At 34.3% G+C, this 20866-nt stretch overlaps 1 protein-coding gene across 3 annotated transcripts; it reads left to right on the top strand.

The window, feature by feature from the left end:
* Positions 1–267: 267 nt before the first annotated feature.
* LOC112000854 (ferrochelatase-2, chloroplastic) lies at positions 268–17313 on the top strand. Of its 3 annotated transcripts, none has more exons than XM_024033022.2 (11): positions 268–545; positions 622–821; positions 1233–1563; positions 4218–4361; positions 4807–4908; positions 10374–10477; positions 10573–10699; positions 12071–12223; positions 14131–14231; positions 14386–14587; positions 16840–17313. In XM_024033022.2, exons 2-11 carry the CDS (start codon positions 706–708, stop codon positions 17062–17064), a joined length of 1605 nt encoding a protein of 534 aa, XP_023888790.1. In that variant the 5' UTR covers positions 268–545; positions 622–705; the 3' UTR covers positions 17065–17313. The 3 variants fall into 3 exon arrangements, with proteins under 3 accessions (XP_023888790.1, XP_023888789.1, XP_023888791.1); XM_024033021.2 differs by having other exon boundaries at positions 655–821; XM_024033023.2 differs by having other exon boundaries at positions 268–541.
* The last annotated feature ends 3553 nt before the right edge of the window (positions 17314–20866 follow it).

Here is a 20866-nt window from a genome sequence, read left to right on the forward strand (position 1 = left end):
CTGCAGAAGTCTTGCTGCTCAGATTCCACACCTAAGCATCAAGCATACCTACCGTGAAGCAAATAGGTGTGCTGATTGATTAGACTTTTTAGGTAGATGTCAATCTTTAGATTTTATTTCCTCTTTTTGTCCGCCTGTGGACTTGGTGCCTCTCGTTTTGGCTGATTGCCAGGGAAAAAAAAAAAAAAAAAAAAAAAGGTGATGGTGATAGTGCAAGAAAGGAAATGAGAAAAAAAAGAAAAAGAAAAGGATAAGACAGCATATTTGAGGGACAGAGAGAGAGATAGTGAAAGAGTGGCGTGGGCTTCCAATCACTCTGTCATTCTGAGTGGCCCTCCCTTCTCATCATACCATACAATACCACCCAACTACTTCTGCTACTTGGTTGGGACTTCAGAGAGAGAGAGAGAGAGAGAGAGAGAGAGCAACATAGCTAAACTCCAACTGGTATTTCTGCTTACTATTGTAGAAAGTGAAAGAACACACAAACTCTCCATTTCTTCATACTACAATTTCTTTCACATGCTTCCTTGCACTGCGTGTCGGTAATTCCTCTTTCTTCTTCATTGATAAATTTTTTCAACTGGGTTTTGATGTAAATGCTTGGTTTTGGGATTTCAGGCTCATTTTGTGTGGTGGGGTTTTGATTTTTAGGCACGTAAAAGAGGAGGAAGAGTGGTACTAGTTCTGTAAACTGTTTTGAATATGAAGGGTCTGATTCAGGGTCATGCGTGTTCCTCTTCTCCTTATTCTTCATCTTCGTCCACATTTCTTCGTCCCCCATGCCTCACCTCTACCTCTCGCAATTGCAAATTCCCACCGTAAGTTTTCCCATTTTCTTCTTCTCATTTTTTATTTATTTATTTTTGGGCTGAAGTGTACTTTTTGTCCCTAAAATCTACCTTTTTTGTCACTCAAAATTTTTAAAGTTTCAATTTTGTCCTGAGTATCAATTTCATATATTAAATGTATTAGGGATACGAGGGATACTACAAATTGATGTGTTACCTTAACACTCTGTTTGCAAATGGGAGATAGATTGAAGGAAGGATGGAATTGATGCTTGTGACTACATTAAAACGTTTTCAATTTGAGGGACAAAAATTTGAACTTAGACCAGATTTCGGAGATGAAAAGTGTATTTTAACTTTGATGGTAAAAAATTTGTTTATGTGAGATTGGTATCGCAAAATCCAAATTTTGTTATGTTTTGGTGTTCTTTGCTTTGATAGGCAGTTGCCACAGGCAATGTGTTCCTCCCAAAGAATATATCGTTGCTCGGGGGTTCATATGGAGGCTTGTCATAATTCTTATCTTTCAAAAAATCACATAGTTGCAAGATTTTCTTGGGGATCGTCTGAAACACAATCTTTGTTTTCTAAGCAATCTCTGAACAAGCATTTACTGCCATTGGGGGCACTAGTGACCCCACAAACTCAACTGGATGTCTCCAATGTGCCTATTGTTGACGAAGATAAGATAGGAGTCTTGTTGCTCAACCTTGGAGGTCCAGAGACTCTTGATGATGTGCAGCCTTTCTTGTTTAACCTTTTTGCTGACCCGGTAACAAGCTTTCGTTTTTTTTTTTTGTTTAGTTTCACTGCTGGAATATTCATTGTCAAGTTTTTTATTGACCATTATGTTTATTTTGATTCATCAATATTTCCTTGTTAGATGGGTCAGAAATTTTTGACCTTTATTTAATGCAAGTTTCTGCTGTCTTACTTTGTTCTTTCACAACTTATATCGAAAGATATGTGCATGTGGAATGGTTTATGTTGCAGGTGAATAATATTTTCTTTTCACAAAATCTTAAAATGATATTTGTTGTTCCTTGTGTATATCTTGCCATCAGTTACACAGTTACATCATCTCTTGTACTGATATTTCCTTATTTTTCTCTTCACATGTATACTTCTTGTATACAAGGTTGTACCCCTCTTTGCACCTTTTTAATGAATTGCTTTACTTAATACGTGCACACACACATGCATAAATCTGTATTTAGGATTGGGGATAGCTATCAACAAATGGTGGGTGATAAAATCATGGTTATGCTACGTCAACTTTTTGTGTGTGTGTAGGCATGTGCCCTGCAAAATTCACATTTATCCCTATAAATATGGAGTGATTTTATTTTGGTCAGAAATTCAATTTTGTCAATTTAGTTCTTGGCCTTTTGATTCCATTTCAATGATACCCTTGCCATTACTTACATGTTACGTTTACAACTAATGTGACAACAACAAAAACAACAAAGCCTTAATCTCAAATTTTGTGGTTGGCTATGGATCCTCAACAAATTAGTAAGGTTTAGCCACATGTATTCTTTTCCTCCATTCTATTCTATCCGAAGTCATACTTTATGTTACTTCCTTAAATGATATGTCCTTTTTTACTACTTCTGCATGTCAATGGCTTAGGTAACATAAATAACTGTGTTAGCCACCTTTTTCTTCTTTCCTAAATACCAGATCTGTCTCTCTCTTGCATTCTTATTTCATGTTCTTCCCTCTTTATCTAATTGAAGACTCTCTAGAACAAAACTCTACTCGCTGTAACAATCAGTCACTCCAATGATGTTGTTGTCAGATCAACTGGAGACCCCAATGCTAGGCTACGTGATCACGAAGGATGATGTCACTAGCAATGGAGGTGGGGTACCCGGTGTGGCTAAGGCAAAATGGGCTGGAATTTTTTCTTGTTGGAATTCTTGTTTAATGGAGTGGAATTTGTGCGAAACGGTGAAATGGATGGGATTGTTTTGCCGGTGGGTTTTTTCAATATTTGCTTTAAAGGAGTGGAATTGAAAATGTGGTTTGGTCTAGCAGTCTTTTAGGATTTTGGGTTTTGGTTGTTCTTGGTAAGATGTAGCAAGCTCTTATTCCTGGCTTACTTGGATTTGGAATGGAGGTATTGGATTGATTTCTATTGAGTTTGGGGTGTGTTTGATTCGTCATTGACTTTTTCTCATACATGTTTATTTTTTGGGAGTGTAACCTTTTCCAGAGTTGGGTGTTGTTGAGTGAGGATTGAAGCTTTATTGGGATTTGATTGTAAGATGGTGATTGGCATTTGATTGATTGAGTTTTTGTTCTTTATTTGGTTACCAAGAAATTGGAAGGAAAAATACAAGTAAAAGAAAAGGGAGAAAATAAAAAAAGAACAAGAGAAATGCCAGCATGGCAGGTGACATGGCTATTATGTGACACCTATGTTGTTGAAGCTTCCATTTTATGCTATGTAATTATTATTATATCACTCTTTTATTAATGTGACATAAGAAATCTATTAGATACATCCACATTTTCTATTAGTGAGATAACAACAAGGATAACATTGAAACAATGTAAAATAGTTAGGGACTAAATTGACAAAATTGAATTTACGAGGACCAAAATAAAATTACCACATATTTATAGGACCCAAAATGATTTTTTTGCCTTTGTTTCCTCTTTGGATCATGAACCTCCTTTCAGATGTTTGCTCCTGCAGTGCTATATTTCTATATAACCACAATGCTATATTTCTTTATAACCATAGTGAACGAGGTCTTTTCCATTTTCTGATGCAAGGATTAGTCATTAGTACTTGACCGAGAAGGTTATTTCAATAGTTCATATAAGCCAAATTTAATGATATGATCTAGACCTCATTATGGGACAAAGTTTTTCTCCAAACTGAGTTGGAAGAGTCTCATTTAGCCCATTACGTGACGATTCGAATGTGTTTTATTTAGATGACTTATCCTAACAAAAAGTCATACGAGTAAAAGTATATGTGAATATTCATTTGAATCACTAAGTAGTGGGTTGGAGAAACTTTCATACAAATTAGTTTGGACAAAAACTCTGCCCCTCATTAATTAGAGAAAAAAAGTCTATACCAGATATTTTGGAAAACCTTCATCAAGACCAGTGGATTGCATCTCTGTCCTTTATATCTTCCTGAACCTAGACATCAGAATACTAAGCAACAAAGAATCTTTCCCTTACAATTTTTTTCCTTTATATGAGCTGATATTAGATCTTACAATGTCTTTTTACTTTAAATGTAAATGAGGAATAGTTGGATTAAGCGGTAAACTTGAACTGATCATCTATATATATATTTTCGGGGTTGGGGGTGGTATCATGTGTACTAACAAACCCTTGAAGTGGACATTCATTTTCGTCCGTGATGTTGCTGTACTCATTTGACTTTACATTATTGGACAGGATATTATACGATTACCACGGTTGTTTCGTTTTCTTCAAAAGCCCTTGGCACAATTTATATCCATTCTCAGGGCTCCCAAGAGCAAAGAAGGCTATGCATCAATTGGCGGTGGCTCTCCTCTTCGACAGATAACTGATGCACAGGCATGATTATTTTTGTTAACATTGACTTGAATATTAATATTTTATTTTTCTGTTTTTAGAGCTCATTTATCCATTGATTTATTTTTTAGACATGATTTTAGTTATTTATGATGTGTACATTAAAGTGTATAGCGATTTCTGGTTATTGGGATGATAATCAATCCTCCTTCCTGCAAAAATTATAAATATCTTCATTCTCTGCTTTCTCAAAGGTGGGAAAACTTTTTCTGTCCCCTCTCACTGCGATGACTATGGATACTCAAAACATAACCTGTAGATATTAATAGTTTGAAGCATTGTGATTTCTAGTGGATTGTAAGTATTAGTTAGTCACAAACTCACAAGAGTACTTTTAGGAAGAGCTTTTATGTATGAGTTATTTTATAAGAATGCCAATTTTGATCTTTTCCTCGTCCTTTCTCTGGCTATCCTTTTATATATTCAGGCTGAAGAGCTGATGAAGTTCCTTTGGGAAAAGAATGTCCCGGCTAAGGTGTATGTTGGTATGCGTTACTGGCATCCATTCACTGAAGAAGCAATTGAACAGGTATTTTGTTGGAATATTGGTTTTCTATATATTAATTGGTACATTAAGATGCTACCATTGTTGGATCTCTCTTTTCCTTTAATTATTTACTAGTTTTAGAGCATAATGCTGAATAGTTTCTCCTTCTGATGATAATGATGGTGCAAAAGCATTTTTTTTGCTTTTAATTCAACTGAAGTTGCAGAGACTAAAGCTTGTGGATCTTTTATATAGGCTTATTTAATAGCACATTAATTGAATTGTAACATACATTTGGAATATTGGATATTTTTTGAAGGTAACAAATGGATATTTTATATAAGCTTGTTTAAATGTAAAACTGGTAGATAACTCTAGGAATTTATAAACTTTGTTCCATGGATTTTTTGAAGTAAAAAACAAGTAAATTTGAGCTCTTTTTTTTTTTTTTTTTTTTTTTTTTCCTTATCCCCAGCCTGCCACACTGAGTAGAACATACCTTATCCACCTTACCAACTTAAATTTACACAACTCCTCCATACTCCCCCCCCCAAAACAAAAAAAAGAAAATTCCTCTGCAACTTTTCAATCCTATTTGCTACCCTAGTAGGGATTGGGTGCAGTTACTATCCCCCCACCCCACCTCTTTTTTAACCCCCCATGAAGTAATTTTAGGCTGAATCCAAAATCTTAAATACAATTGTATTGATCTAGAACATTTCTGTATAATTAATGCTTTAAGCAAGTATCGCAATATATATTATTCATCTTCCTTTAGATGCTGGACCTTGATGTGATGGTAAGTGCCCTGCTCCCAAGCAACTTGTCATGGGTTCAAATCTAAGAAAGAGCCTCTCCAAATTTGGATTAAGGCTGTGTACCAGTTCCAAATACCTCTTCCAGTTCACAGAAGCATGAGTGATCCAGCATAGAGTTGCAAAAAGGTGCATGTATAGATATTAAGAAAAGGTAACAGGAATAAACCCTACGCTTCACCACCTTGGACTGCCTGGATTCACCACCAAGCTATGGAAAATTTCCAATATAATTTCGTTCATCAAAATCAGCATGTGCAACAATGTTTTTTGGAGCCTTTTTCCAAAGTTACATAACATTAGGAAAGAAAATGCCTATCCCAAAAAAAAAAAAAAAAAAAAAAAAAAANTTATAAATATTTTTTATTATTTATTTTTATATATTTTTATAAGTAAAAAAAAAATTTAGTAACCGAAAAAAAGAAAAAGAAAAAAAAAACTATGTACAAAAAAAAGAGAATCTTAGAACAGCAGAATGGAATCACTAGACGTGAATCCCCAAGCTCGAGACCAGTCGAACAAAGTCTCTGTAAATAATGCTATGATCTGATCCATCGAATGTTCTTGATCCTCAAAAATGCAATTGTTACGCTCTCTCCAAATAATCTACAAAACACACAAGGGTACCAAATTTCAAATATTTGAACCCCAAACAGTTCCTCCACCCCATCAATAAATCACACAGCTTTGGGAAATTCCAAGAAACTCCAAAAGTGGTAAGAGCAAAACTCCACAACTTAGAACCACCACCCCACCCCACCCACCCAACCCCCCCCCCCCCCCCCCCACTGTCTACCACAACACCAATCTACTATTATAAGCCCTCCCTTCTCAAATTATCTCTTGTAAGACTCTTTTCCCAATCCTCATGCAGCTGTCCAAACAAAGAAAGCTACTCGACATGAAGCCTTTACACCCCATATGATTTTTTTTTTCGAAGGGAAAGCATTAGAAGATCCCCTCAGATCACTAAAGAAGGAGCGAATGGCAAAGTCTCCATTTTTCTTCAACCTCCATCTCAATGGATCCCCATCCTCATTTAGAGGAATATGTAACTCCAACTGGTGAAGAAAAACCCCTACTAACTCCACCTCCCAATCATTAAACCAATGTTGGAACCGCACATCCCACCTGCGTACATCCCCCATATTCTGTCTCACCAAAACATCCTCCACCAATGCTTCTCTATTTAACGCAATCTCAAATAAAAGTGAAACTCAATTTCAGAGGTTGATCTCCACACCACCAATCTTGCGAAAACCGTACTCTCTTCCCTATGCCAACCAAATATACTTTGAAAAGTCCTCCCACCCCATCCTAATACTCAACCCCAAGCCACATGCATGTGAACCCCTACCTAGTTTCGAACAACACAACCACCCCCCCCCCCCCCTTCTTTTCCCCAAACTTTGAAGCTACCACATGCCTCCATAACTGAGTATCCTCGGCCCCAAAACACCCCAACCATTTCCCCAACAAAGCTTTAGTAAAAGTAGTGATCTTCCTTATCCCCAGCCTGCCACACTGAGTAGAACATACCTTATCCACCTTACCAACTTAAATTTACACAACTCCTCCATACTCCCCCCCCCAAAACAAAAAAAAGAAAATTCCTCTGCAACTTTTCAATCCTATTTGCTACCCTAGTAGGGATTGGGTGCAGTTACTATCCCCCCCACCCCACCTCTTTTTTAACCCCCCATGAAGTAATTTTAGGCTGAATCCAAAATCTTAAATACAATTGTATTGATCTAGAACATTTCTGTATAATTAATGCTTTAAGCAAGTATCGCAATATATATTATTCATCTTCCTTTAGATGCTGGACCTTGATGTGATGGTAAGTGCCCTGCTCCCAAGCAACTTGTCATGGGTTCAAATCTAAGAAAGAGCCTCTCCAAAATTGGATTAAGGCTGTGTACCAGTTCCAAATACCTCTTCCAGTTCACAGAAGCATGAGTGATCCAGCATAGAGTTGCAAAAAGGTGCATGTATAGATATTAAGAAAAGGTAACAGGAATAAACCCTACGCTTCACCACCTTGGACTGCCTGGATTCACCACCAAGCTATGGAAAATTTCCAATATAATTTCGTTCATCAAAATCAGCATGTGCAACAATGTTTTTGGAGCCTTTTTCCAAAGTTACATAACATTAGGAAAGAAAATGCCGATCCCAAAAAAAAAAAAAAAAAAAAAAAAAAAAAAAAAGAGAAAGAAAATTGTCCGTCTTCTTTTTCTTACATTGCAGTCTTATTGTTTTACCTGACATCAAATTCCTATATCAGTCAGATTAGAGATTTGACATTAGGTTTAACATAAATTTGAACCCCTTGCTTTTCTTTTGACTGCCTTCCTCCCTCCTTGTCCATCTCTCTCTCTCTCTCTCTCTCTCTCACACACACACACACACACACACTCAACTTCTCCTTCTTGAGAATACCTGCAGATGTTTCATGTGTTGTGTGATAGTGGAGGCTTTGATACCACTTGTGTGATAGTAGAGGCTCTGATACCACTCATGCAATAACACTCAAAGATTTGAACAAACAACTATAAAGGCAAGTAAATTAACAAACACACAGAGCACACAAGAATTTATGTGGTTTGACAAACAAAATCTACCTCCAAGAAGACAGATATCAAATCCACTGTACTCAATAGGGATTACAAAGCTCAACCTCTCTTACATAGCTCTCATCATGGGTATCATTTCAACCCCAAAAGAACTATTAAATTGCTTTTCTTCTAAGAGCCTTCTCTTCTTCTCATATGGGAGGACTCTTGGGCCAAGGCCACCAATCCTATTCCCAGGTGAACAAGAAATATTAGTTACTTTTTTGACAAGGAATAGACTTTCCTTCCACATAAAGAAAATCTAAAAAAGGAAATCAAGTCAACTTTCCTTCCACACTAAGGAAAGCCAAATAGTTAACCAAATCCATATACAAATTCAGACAGTTTCTAAGAATTAAATTTTATTCTTGGTGTGAGACATTTTGATTCTTTGATCAAACCAACCAAATGAACCCAACCTATCTGAGCTATATTAGGATAAAATAAGGTTGAGCTTGAGTTGTGTTGATAAGGATAGATGTCTGTTGGGTTGGATATTGAATAAAATGTCTGCCACTTGGGTTGATAACGTAGAATAAGGTGTGGTTACTCAAGGCTATTGCCAACATGTTGCTTTGTCTGAACAGCAGCCATGCTAGTGTTTCCTTATGAGAAGTACCATTAACTGTAAGAAGATCCTTGTTTATCAGCATTGTGTTTCAAGTGTAAGAGTGAGGATATTGAGAAAAATGTCTGCCACTTGGATTGATAATGTAGAATAAGGTGTGGTCACTCTAAGGCTATTGCCAACATGGTGCTTTGTTTGAACAGAAGTACTGCTAGTTTTTCCTCCTGGGGAGTACCATTAACTGTAAGAAGATCCTTGTTTGTTGGCATAGTGTTTTAAGTGTAAGAGTGAGGGGAGCAATTAGATCATCCCCTGTTGCAATATTTGATGGAAAGACAGCTTTGATTTCAGTTTTGGGCTTATTTGGTGCTTTAAATACTACTGGAATCTGTCCTAAGCTTTTGAGGAGTTAGCATGGAAAGTTTAGAACTTTGCCTATTTTTCTTCTGTGGAGTATTTGATAGGGAATAAATAGACTTGCTTGCTTTCAAAGGGAATGGACAATTTATTGCCATGTCCAGGCGGCTTCTGTTAGAAGTGTGTTTGGCTTTTTGCTTCACTGGAGGAAATAGTTTTCCCTCTACTTTTCAGATTTAATTTTTAAAATTTCCAAATTACTTGAAGTCAATAATTATTAATAATTTAAGTGGTCTTTAGTTTTCTCTTTGTTTGGAATTTCTTAGGTAATGTCTGTTAGTTTTTTTCAAAATGAGGAATACTATTTTTGGATTGGTTCAGTTTAGCTTAGAAGATGGAAGAGGGAAAGCTGGAAGGAGAACAGATAACTTATTCCCACGTTGGAAAAGGGATACGTGACTTTATACACTCCAGCCCATAACATGCGAATAAGCAACCCTTCTGTAGATTGCATCATGACCATAGATCATGTTCAACTCATGATGAAAGCTCGGAGGACCATGATTAAACCCATATTAAAAAGGGATAGATCGAATAATTGAGATTAAACCAGAAAATTGTATGGTTGAGATGTGGGTTAGCTGTACACTTATCCACCAAAAAGAAAATTAAAAAAAAAAATTATTTCTTAGCTGGAAAGAGAGGTCTGGGAAGTGGAATGCAAGAAATCGTGAGCTTTGGTGAGCAGTCCAGTGGTCCCCTTTTGCATTATGAGTTGTTCTGGTGACTAGTGAGTGGTGCACAACATACTTAATTAGCCACTCCCTTCACTTCCTTGCTTTAATGTTTTCTTGGCTGCTCTTGTTGAGGCTATTAATTAAAATAGCATTCATGTTTGATCATTCAACATTCAGTTGGCTTAGGAAATGAGTTGAGATATCTTATACTTTTCTTTCTTCAAATATAATGCCAACTAACTTTGTCGATTATTCTGCCCTGCTATTATGATATCATTGAAGACTTAATTTGCTGTTAACCTAATAGTTTTCATAATCAAGGTTTTGGTTTGTGCTATCTGTCAATTCCTAAACCTGATATGGAAATGAAATTATTTATATTGCTACTTATTTTTCTTTTAAAATAATTTTGTAGATAAAAAGAGATAGAATTACAAAGCTTGTTGTCCTTCCGCTTTATCCACAATTTTCAATATCAACAAGCGGTTCAAGCCTTCGACTATTGGAGAGTATATTCCGGTGATAACCACACATTTGCTAGTATAATGTTATGATAATCCCTCAAAATAATCTGATATCAACTAATCTGACAAAATAATTTACTGGTTCATCAGGGAGGATGAATATTTAGTCAACATGCAGCACACAGTAATACCTTCCTGGTACCAGCGCGAAGGGTACATAAAGGCCATGGCAAAATTGATTGAAAATGAGTTAAAGAAATTTGGTTCTCCTGAAGAGGTACTGCTTCTTTAAATGTTTTTATTATTTTCTTACTCGTTGTATTTAATCCTGTTGTTTCATTGTTTGTTTATCAATATAATTTATGGTGCTTCAGAACATATTCAATTTCTTGATTTTTGGTTGTTCACATATAATCTTCCTGTATTGGTCTGGACGGAAGTGGAATGTTTGTTTTGAAACTGAAGAATATACCCTTTTTTTTTTTTTTTTGGAAACAACTTAATTTGCTTGCCTTACATTTTCACTTTAATATTATAAGATTATTATACAATAGAAGTACGTCATTATCAGTTTGAGGCAATTTCCCAGCTCCTCACTGAGTTTCTGATTCTTCTTGTTTGTAATGCTTATTGGGTAAAGAGCAAAAAAACAATATTGTAGTTCTTATCGGAACTAGCCTTACTTTTAAGTCCTCAAGTAGGTAATATCAGCAGCATTACTTCAACCCTCCTGAAGCAGGGGTTGTGCAGGAAAAATATGGAGTTCCTATCTCTTGATATGGTATATATTCATAAACACTAAGGAAAGTGCTCATATCTTGTTGAGAAAGCTAGTCTCAGCTTACCTTGCTTCAAAAATCTAGTTATACAATTAATCTGAAACTGTTCACTCTTTGCAGACTAGGTTATAATGTCATGGGATTCATGGCTGGCCAAATTTTGTTATTTGAAAATTTAAATGTAATGTTAAGTTTGATAATTAAATACTATCATTGGAAGTCTTTGGTGGCTTTACCTATCTTTAGACTAGTATTCCATAATTCTATAGTGCAATTAAAGATTGTAAATTAGTCTTTATGTGATTTCAATATTCAAGTTTAGAGTGACATGTTTCAATATTACCACTCCTATTTGGTCAATGAGCTCTATCTCATACATCCTCTTCCACAATGATGGGAGAGAGGGTAAGGTTGTGAGTTTAAGACCCACAGGGTGCATGAGTAATTTATTTACTTTTTCAAAAAAAGGAGAAAATTACCACTATTATCTGGTTGTGCCGGAATGGGAAGTGAAAAAATTGGGATTGATTTGAGTGGGATAAATTTAGCATGATAATGTAGTACCTTCCCTCATTTCATTCATTAGCATGATAATGCACTTTAGGCCTTGTAAAAGGAGCAATCACTAAATTTCCCATTTGGTTACTTAGCCAAAAAAAAAAAAAAAAAAAAAAAAAATCTCATACAGTTGGCTTCATTATTCACCAAATTATTGGAATGCAGCAAGTCCATTTGAGAATAAACAGAAAAATATATATTTCAAAGTCGTGCTTATTCTATTATATTATTTACATCTGTTGAAAAAGCTTTAAATGTTAGATTGTTTTAGTTCATATGTGAGCGAATCTAATTGAAAATATGCATTGTAGGTTATGATATTCTTTAGTGCGCATGGGGTGCCACTTGCATATGTGGAAGAGGCTGGTGATCCATACAAGGCAGAGATGGAGGAATGTGTGGATTTGATAATGGAAGAATTAGCAAAGAGAAAGATAACTAATGGTTACACTCTTGCTTATCAGGTACTACCGTGTTTTCTGATGTCCTTTGTCTCATACCCGGCCCATCTTTATGTTTTTTTTAGGGCATGTTTGGTAGACTGTAATAGACATTATAATATAATAGATTTTCTTATAGCATAACTATTTGATTATTTGGTTATGTTTTTATTACAATAAATAGTTATTCCTTATGAATAGCTATTCTTCAAAATGAGGAATAACTATTCATTATTAAAAGTATTGAATATCTATTTCTTCATCTTATATAATAACTTTTTTAAAAAATTTCCTAAAAAGCCATTAGTTGCCACATCTTCAAAAGGAAAGAAAATAAATTTTCCTTCTTGTTAATTATTAGCTCTATTTTGAACATCCTAAAATAAGTGTATTTTAGGAAGTTTGATTGAAAAATGATTTAATTATACTTTCTTTTTATACTCTACTAAATTGTGAATGCATATTTAGAATTATATTTCTAAATGGTCACCAAACTAATGAATAGTAATACTTATTACATTTCAACTTAATGTATTCTTTGTAATACTTATTCCTATTCCCATGTAATAATCATTACAGTGTACCAAATGTGCCCTTAATTTTGGTAATGAAGATGAACGGTTTCCAATCTTGTGCTTGCAAAGTTGCACCCAAAACCCCTCCATCAGGAAATCCTTTTATTCCCTTGTAGGAATTTGAGTTAGGCATTAGGAAGTGTGTATAGGGTTAGTTAATTTGCCCTAACACACATACATATTATTTGTATTTGAGCCCCTCACACAGTGATTTTGCACCAAGCCTTAATTCCCCAAAAATTGTGTAGTAATAACAAAGAGATTTAGTAAGTTTAGTGACAGACATTAGACTAAAGGGAAAATTTGGAATATAAATGACCAAAGATATTGAAAGGGTGGGACTAAGGTTGGCAATGCCCAAACCAGACATACTTGTGGTTAAGTCATCTTTCAATGTGATCTGGGGAAGATTATTTGGATGCTCAAGGTCAGAAAGCAAACCTGAAGTACCAATCATGTGATCAATAGCTCGAGTCAATGACCCAGGTTCCCTGAGCAGTGAAGCAAGCAATTGAAGTACCTGAGTTAGCAGTGGAGGACACAACAGAAATGGATGGCAACATGTGACCAAAAAAAAGCATGTGAAAGAGATCAATTAAATAAAATGTGATCCCATGAGAAACACTAAAGGTGGAACCAATAACACAAATGGGAGAAAGGGAATTGACACAATTAAACTAAATCCAGCCAACCAAATACACCAAGCCTTTTATTTAGACTACCTAGAACCTTCACCAAACAACAATAAAACTGCCTAACCAAATCATAAATCAACTGGTCAAATAGAAAATGAACCAAACGAACAAGGCTGAACATCATGCTACAGAACTGCCAAAAAATATGAGAATCAACACGTACCGGTGAAAGTCAGACCCTTAATTAGAGCAGTGAACTGTGCTAAAAAATGACAACCTGCATGATACAAGAGGAGAATCCAGACATATCAGATGAAAGGTAAACCTGAGGACACCAATTAAGCAAGGATAAGTCAAATCAGCCCGGTAGAGTCAGTTCTGGTGAGTTTGTTTGTTTTTTGTTTTTTAAATATTGGAAGTGGACAGTGGTGTAAGAGCTTTCGCAGTTCAGATTTTCAACTAATTCTGACTGAGAGCAACATCATCTGAGGCAGGTGAGTCTATTGGTGGCTGCAACACTAGCTGGATCTTGGTTGGTGTCAGATTGGGATGAAAAATCTTGGGTTTTTGAGTTTGGGTGGGTCACTGGAGTAAAGGAGTCCTAATATGTGGTTGCCGGTGTTATGGTGGAATGCTGGTGTTGGCGGCATATGGAAGTATAGTACTCTGATACAACATTACCATGTTAGACATCTTGACTTCATGTCTTATTGCATTACAGAGTAGAGTTGGACCTGTGGAATGGTTGAAACCCTATACAGATGAGACAATAATTGAGCTTGGGCAAAAAGGAGTGAAAAGTTTGTTGGCTGTCCCAATTAGGTAATTTGTGCTGGCATCATTCTTTCTATATTTTACACCAGCTGTATATTTGCTTCATCTTGGTCTCTCTCTCTCAAACGCATCATCTTTTTTCAGACATATTTAATTATTGAAACTTAGCTGTGCTGTTAATGTTTTGATGCTTGATTCACAGCTTTGTCAGTGAGCACATTGAAACTCTTGAAGAAATTGATGTCGAGTATAAAGAATTAGCTCTAAAGTCTGGTATAGAAAAATGGGGGCGGGTTCCTGCCCTAGGATGCGAACCAACCTTCATTTCAGATTTGGCAGATGCTGTGATTGAGAGTCTCCCTTATGTTGGAGCTATGGCAGTCTCAAACCTTGAAGCTCGGCAGGTACCTCTATAATGGAATTAAATTGATATGCTATATAATCAAACATTACTGTTTGGAATGGATACTATACTATTTTCTTTGATGGTGCAATTGATCTCCAATGAGAATGATTTTTGAGTTTTTAACTTTTAAGAGATCTACACTATTGTGAATGATAGTTATATCTTCAAATTTACTCCATATAAAAGGTAGTTACTAGATCTGAAACTAAAGCTTATGTCATTGACAGTTTTATTCTATGTAATGAAGCTAGATAAGAGTCAAAGAGGATGTTCTTTGTCAGCATTGTTTAGTGTAAATTAGGCAGAGAAGCATTGTGGATGGTCCATATAATGAGCTAAATGATATGAACCTTATGTTTGAGGGCTGAGGTGGGGAATTATTCTACAGAAAATTTTTATGTTTAATAGGCCGTCAAAAATATTGAGCTGGAAAGCAAATTAGTGCTGGACTCTTACATGCTTTTGGGGCCAAAGAATTTGCATCAGCTTAATTTTTAAGCTTTTCAGCTGTTTGTTGTGCATAAAATTTAAACCTGCCAACTTTAAGTATTCATGAGCTTTATTAGTTCAGAGTTTTTTTTGAAGCCTAGGTACATGAGTCTAGAACAACTTCACTTGCTATTGTTAAGAGGACAAAAAAATCCAGATTAATTTTTGGATAATTTATACTTTTTGTCCTTGAAGTTTGGTATAGGTTCATTGTTAATCCCTCAAATTTTGAAAGCTCGGATTTGGCCCTTAAAATTTAAAAAAGCGAACAACTTAGTCCCTCCATCTATTTTTCCATTTACATACCTAGTGACTAATGGTATGCTGAGCCACCCCAGTTTTCAAGGGACCAAAATTTAACCAACCACATAATTAAGGAACTAATATTGAACTGACCCCATATTTAAGAGACCAAAATCGAACCAAACCCATAGTCAGAGGGATGAAATTGTTCCCTCTTTTTGGAATTTCGGGGACCAAATCTGAAATTTTACTAATTTTAACGAGTAAAATCGAACTAAACCTAAGTTTCAGGGACCAAAAGCATAAGTTACCCTTTTTTTTAATAAAAAAATAAAATGAAAGAGCTATTAATGGCATGAATATCTTGGGGATGGAGTTGATAGAATTAGTAATTTAGTACTTATAAAAAGTTATAATTAGTTTCTATGCACAGGAATTTTTTTCTGAGTCTCTTGGTCAAGGGTGTCCTAGTGATTAACTGAATAACTGTTTTGTTCCTGCGGATCTATAGTTTAATGGTTCTTTATTATTGTGGTTCTAGTTATTATTCTTAGTCAAATCAGGATAGGGCTCCTCTTCTTTAGCTCCTTGTGGTGCACTGGTGTGATATTATTATGCCATATTTTGGATGTGTGATTCCAGTGCCACAAGGTTTGATGCCTAGGCTTGTTTTCTGTCTTCTGCTTTCTCTTTCCTTACTTTCTACCCACTCTGTATAATCTGCAAGCAGTATCTGAATTTAAAATACTACCTTAGGCCATCCTTTAATTACTTAGCCTGACCTTTAATGCAACCCAAGGGCCATCCATTAATTGGTTTTATTCTATATAAAATTATGCTCAAGAAATTCTTTATGCTAAATGTTAATTGCATTTTCCACTCTAAACTATGAGGTCATTGCAATGTTTTGGAGGGTTAAAGTTTCTCAATGTGTATTAACCTAAACAGAAGGAGAAAAACAAAGTGAAATAAAAATTGGAAAAGAAAAGAGAAGCCAAAGAGCTTTAGCTCAAATGGTACTTCCTCTTCTCACAATAATGGGGTGGAGAGTGGAGAATGAGGATGTGGTTTCAACACTGATAAATTATCGATTGTTTCAAAAGGTTAAAGCTGTTACAAAATGCTGAATTTAATCACTTAACCATAATTTTAACACTCACCTCACATATGGGCCTAAACTCCCCCTTAATAAGTGGGGTCAAATATGTGGGATTTTTAATATTTTGAATGGGAGATAAAGTGGAAACAGGATCGAACTTGAGACCTTCTATTTTGATACTATAATAAATTACTGATTGTTCTAAAAGTTTAAGTTGTTAAAAAATGGTGAATTTAATCACTTAAACATGATTTTAACAAACACCAGTGCTGGTATGTCTTGCTAATAAAATATATATAAGAATGGGAAGAACTCCTCACTTGGACATTCTTACCACAGCTGTCCACTTTGTGCTTTGTATCATATCTTGCCTTTGGTATCACCTGTGTGGTCTGATAGGAGGTTTGGATTTTTTGCAGTCTTTGGTTCCCCTAGGCAGTGTTGAAGAATTGTTGGCAGCGTATGATTCACAACGCAGGGAGTTACCACCACCTGTTACAATGTGGGAATGGGGTTGGACGAAAAGTGCAGAAACTTGGAATGGAAGGGCAGCTATGCTGGCAGTGCTTGTTCTGTTGGTCCTGGAGGTCACCACTGGAGAGGGTTTTCTGCACCAATGGGGCATATTGCCTTTGTTTCGGTGAATATCTTTGCCTCTCTATCTATCTTACCCTCGAGAAATTAATGAAGCTACATGTAAGTTTTGTTTATGCATACTCTTAGCATCTTAAATACATGTATTGAGGCATTATTATGCATGTCACACAAGATCAAATTCGGGTAATAGTCTAGTCACAACACTGATGTGGGTGAAAAGTAAAAAATATGTATAATAGTGGTATTTATTTGTATACCTGAATTTATGTTGTAAAGTTTTTTATTTTGTATTTTTATTTTGTATTTTTATTTTGTTTGTTGGTTTCCATTGTTTGGAACTGGCCATATAATTGTTCGTTGACTAACAGTTTTGTAATTTGAAATTAGTTAACAATATTCTTTGCAACCAACAGTTGTGCACAGAACACAGAGTTGATGTTGGCAACATTTATAATTTGAAGAGTTTGCATTTCTCGATGTTAGAAATATCTATCTCTGGATTTTTCAGAATACCCCTATAAATGATTGTTGTTTGACATGTTCTAGTTTTATGGCTCACTAATTTAACTCCCGAGTGATCTTTGTGGCTATCTAAGCTTCCCATGTTCATTTCTTTTACTTTCTATGCAATGTGGAACACAGTTTTTAAATGAGAAAGAAGAAACAGAAACTGAAAGAGAGCAAAAAATATGGAAACAGCAGCAACAATATGACAACTTCAAGATAAACGAAGTATGCATTGTACTCGCATAAAGTTGGGCTGTTACTTAAAGGGTATATATAACAACTTTCAGTGTTAATTTACCAGTTGATTTTATCGTTGAACTGAGCACGATCTAGCCATTAATTCCAGTCAAGCTCCATACATACGACTGTTTCGATTGATTATACATGACATGTTCCTTGTGCCTGTTCTGATGTCTTTTCTGAACATCCATGCATAAGATTTTGACACTTAAAAGGTGGGTTGGTGCAAAGCTGAAACGTCTTTGGCTTTTTTTGAGAATGTTCTTCTAAGATGGCATTACAATTTCTAAGAGCTCCACTTGAAATGCCTGCACTTCATTTTAAACTCATCTATGTTGTCAAATATTTTTTGATAGATATCTTTGTTGTCAAATATGGATAGATGTGCATGACTATATGTCTGCAACGGTGAAGATACTAAGCAGTTATTTTATGAGAGGAAGATAGTTTTCTTTTTTTTTTTTGGGTAAGAGGGGAAGATAGATTTCACTTCGTTCAAGAGATTATCTAAATATCCATATGCATTTATGTTCTATAAATACTATATTTTATTTGTAATTTTTCCATAAACTTATATTTTAATTTATACAAAATTATTATAGATAAAAAATCATAACAATTTGGTATTGTTAAATTATTTCAAATTGTTTGGACATTAGTCAAAATATATTTCCCAAGATTAATTTATTTTATTTACATTGAACTTATTAATATATACCTAATATTTCTTTCATGATTATATGTTTTGATTTTTTAACAGCTAAATACAATCTTCTTTATAACCACTTGTTCTCTACGATTTTATATTTGAATAATGATTTAATATTCTATACGTAGATATCCTTTTTTGGTTTATTAACCATGATGCATCCTATTTTCTGGGCAAATATTCACAAAGGATGAACAAATCTATTTAGTTTTTATTGATTATTTCTATTTGTATTTTTTTTAACCCTGTTTTATTTACAATCCTATTTATAATTTTGTTATATGACTTTTTTTTTGTCATATATTTCACTTTTATTTATATGAGAATCAATTCCAATATATAATAATTATAACAAAAGTATCAATTTCAACAAGTAAAAAAATCGTAAAATAATAAAACAATTAATTTTTCTTTCTATTTTGTTTGTTTTTAGTTTGTTTATTTTCAGTTTTTAAATTTTTTTCCTCAAAAAAGAACAATTATATATATATATTTTAGACAGTAAATAAAATAAACTGATAAAAATAATCTCATCTCAATTGTGCTGTGTTCCGTTGAGTATTAGTATACTATGGAGTATACGGAGTACTAAGGGCTCTGCAATTCGCAGAACCACGTCAACATCCACATCGGTTAAAAATGTACTAAAAAGTAACAATGGCTACTGAGCATTGACCAGTCAACTGTTTACACAATTTTACACATTGGCCAGTCAAACTGAACAATTATTTATATTTTTGGGTGTGAGACTTTTGTAGCCCAAATCTGCTAAAATCTCATCTTTCATTGCATTGTTTTTGGGAGAGAAACAAAGGGAGTTCGCACTTCCCTGTCAAATACCCCAATACCAATCACATTTACAACTCACAAGATCCTTCACGCCACCAACCAAAGCAGAAATATTGTTAGAATAAGTTAAATACAAAAAATCTTTTTTATTTACTAATTTTATTTTAAAAAATTAATAAAATACTTTATTTGTAAATTATTAAATCTTTTCGAATTTAAGCAATGCCTATCATTAATTATTTATAATAAACACTTTACTTGTCACTAGGATTTTATCAAATTTAATGAAAAAAGTTAAGTACTTTGTAAAATTTGTCTAAAAGAAATTTGAATATTTTATTAAATTTGATGAAAATTCGAATTATAGGAAATAAAGTGTTTATATATAGTCAATATTTATTATTGGAGACATTGCAAGTGCACCATATAGCTAGGGGAGAAAAAAAATAATATAATTTGTCCTATATATCATTATATATATATGTGTGTGTGTGTTAATATAAAATTCTTTTGTATGTTTTAGATTGATTTATCAATATTTTAAAAATATTTTTTCTGTTATGATAAAAAGACTCAAATTATGATAGAGAGAATAAATCGATGATCTGAGTTACCAAGAGCGTAATCTAAGTCCAAGTTGAAAAACTATGCTTATGATTGATTAAATTGAATACTCTTCACTCTTTTTAATTGAAAATTATTGCAAATTTTATTATATCTCTCATAAAATGATGCATTAATTTTTAAACAAAACAAAAAGAGTAATTCATGGATTTCTATCATATTCCTGATATGGCTCCAATCTTATTCGTCATCACATAATTAGTAAGTTTTCTAAAATAAACACGATATCACTTTAGCAGTTCTCTTGAATTTTAATGAAGCAGGTAGCTTGCAAAAATCAAAGCCAAATATTCAGACTTTATAGCTTTGTTGCATTTACTCCCAAAAGTCAAGTGTACACAATGCAACACTTCTGATAAGGCCTAGCAGTTTTTTCAGAATTATAATTCTCACCCAAACTCTTCAAAATGGAAGGCTTGTAAGAGGACTTGCATCTCTCTCACACACATTAGAAAATCTGATGCTAATTAAGAAATCTGAACTTGACTGCCCAGCTGTTTGTTTAATTCATATTGTTTGCGATACTTGAAAAATGTGTGATTGTTTATGAGTTTACAATGCCTGGATTAAATGCATAATTTGAATGCATACTCAAATTAAAAAATAAAAATAAAAATCTTTTCATTTCATTTATTTTAAGTCTATTTATTTCTATAGTTCATTTTTTTTTTTATTAAAAAAATTCACAATTCTTTTCAAGTACAATTTTATTTTTACACAATTGATAGAAATAATCTCATCCTAATTTAGCTTTGTTTTCTAAATCAATTTAAAAACTCAAATAAATGGGATACAGTAGAGTGTGGAGTGAGTACTGAGGCCTCTGCTAACTGCTATATGCAGCAGTACTGTTCCGACTCACACACGCAAACAAACAAACAAACAAACGGGGAGACAGTGGACAGTCAAGCAACACAGTACTGTTCCCACACACACACACAAAAAACAAACGGTTTGGAATTGGAGATTTGAAAAGAAAA

The sequence above is a fragment of the Quercus suber genome, unplaced genomic scaffold, assembly GCF_002906115.3.
Source record: "Quercus suber isolate HL8 unplaced genomic scaffold, Cork oak 2.0 scaffold_31, whole genome shotgun sequence".
NCBI classification, from domain to species: Eukaryota; Viridiplantae; Streptophyta; class Magnoliopsida; order Fagales; family Fagaceae; genus Quercus; species Quercus suber.

Coding starts and splice junctions, on each gene's coding strand:
- LOC112000854 (XM_024033022.2), top strand. CDS start 706: ATGAAGGGTCTGATTCAGGGTCATGCGTGTTCCTCTTCTCCTTATTCT. Junction 10,700..12,070: donor AATTTGGTTCTCCTGAAGAG/GTACTGCTTCTT, acceptor TATGCATTGTAG/GTTATGATATTCTTTAGTGC. Junction 14,232..14,385: donor TTGTTGGCTGTCCCAATTAG/GTAATTTGTGCT, acceptor CTTGATTCACAG/CTTTGTCAGTGAGCACATTG.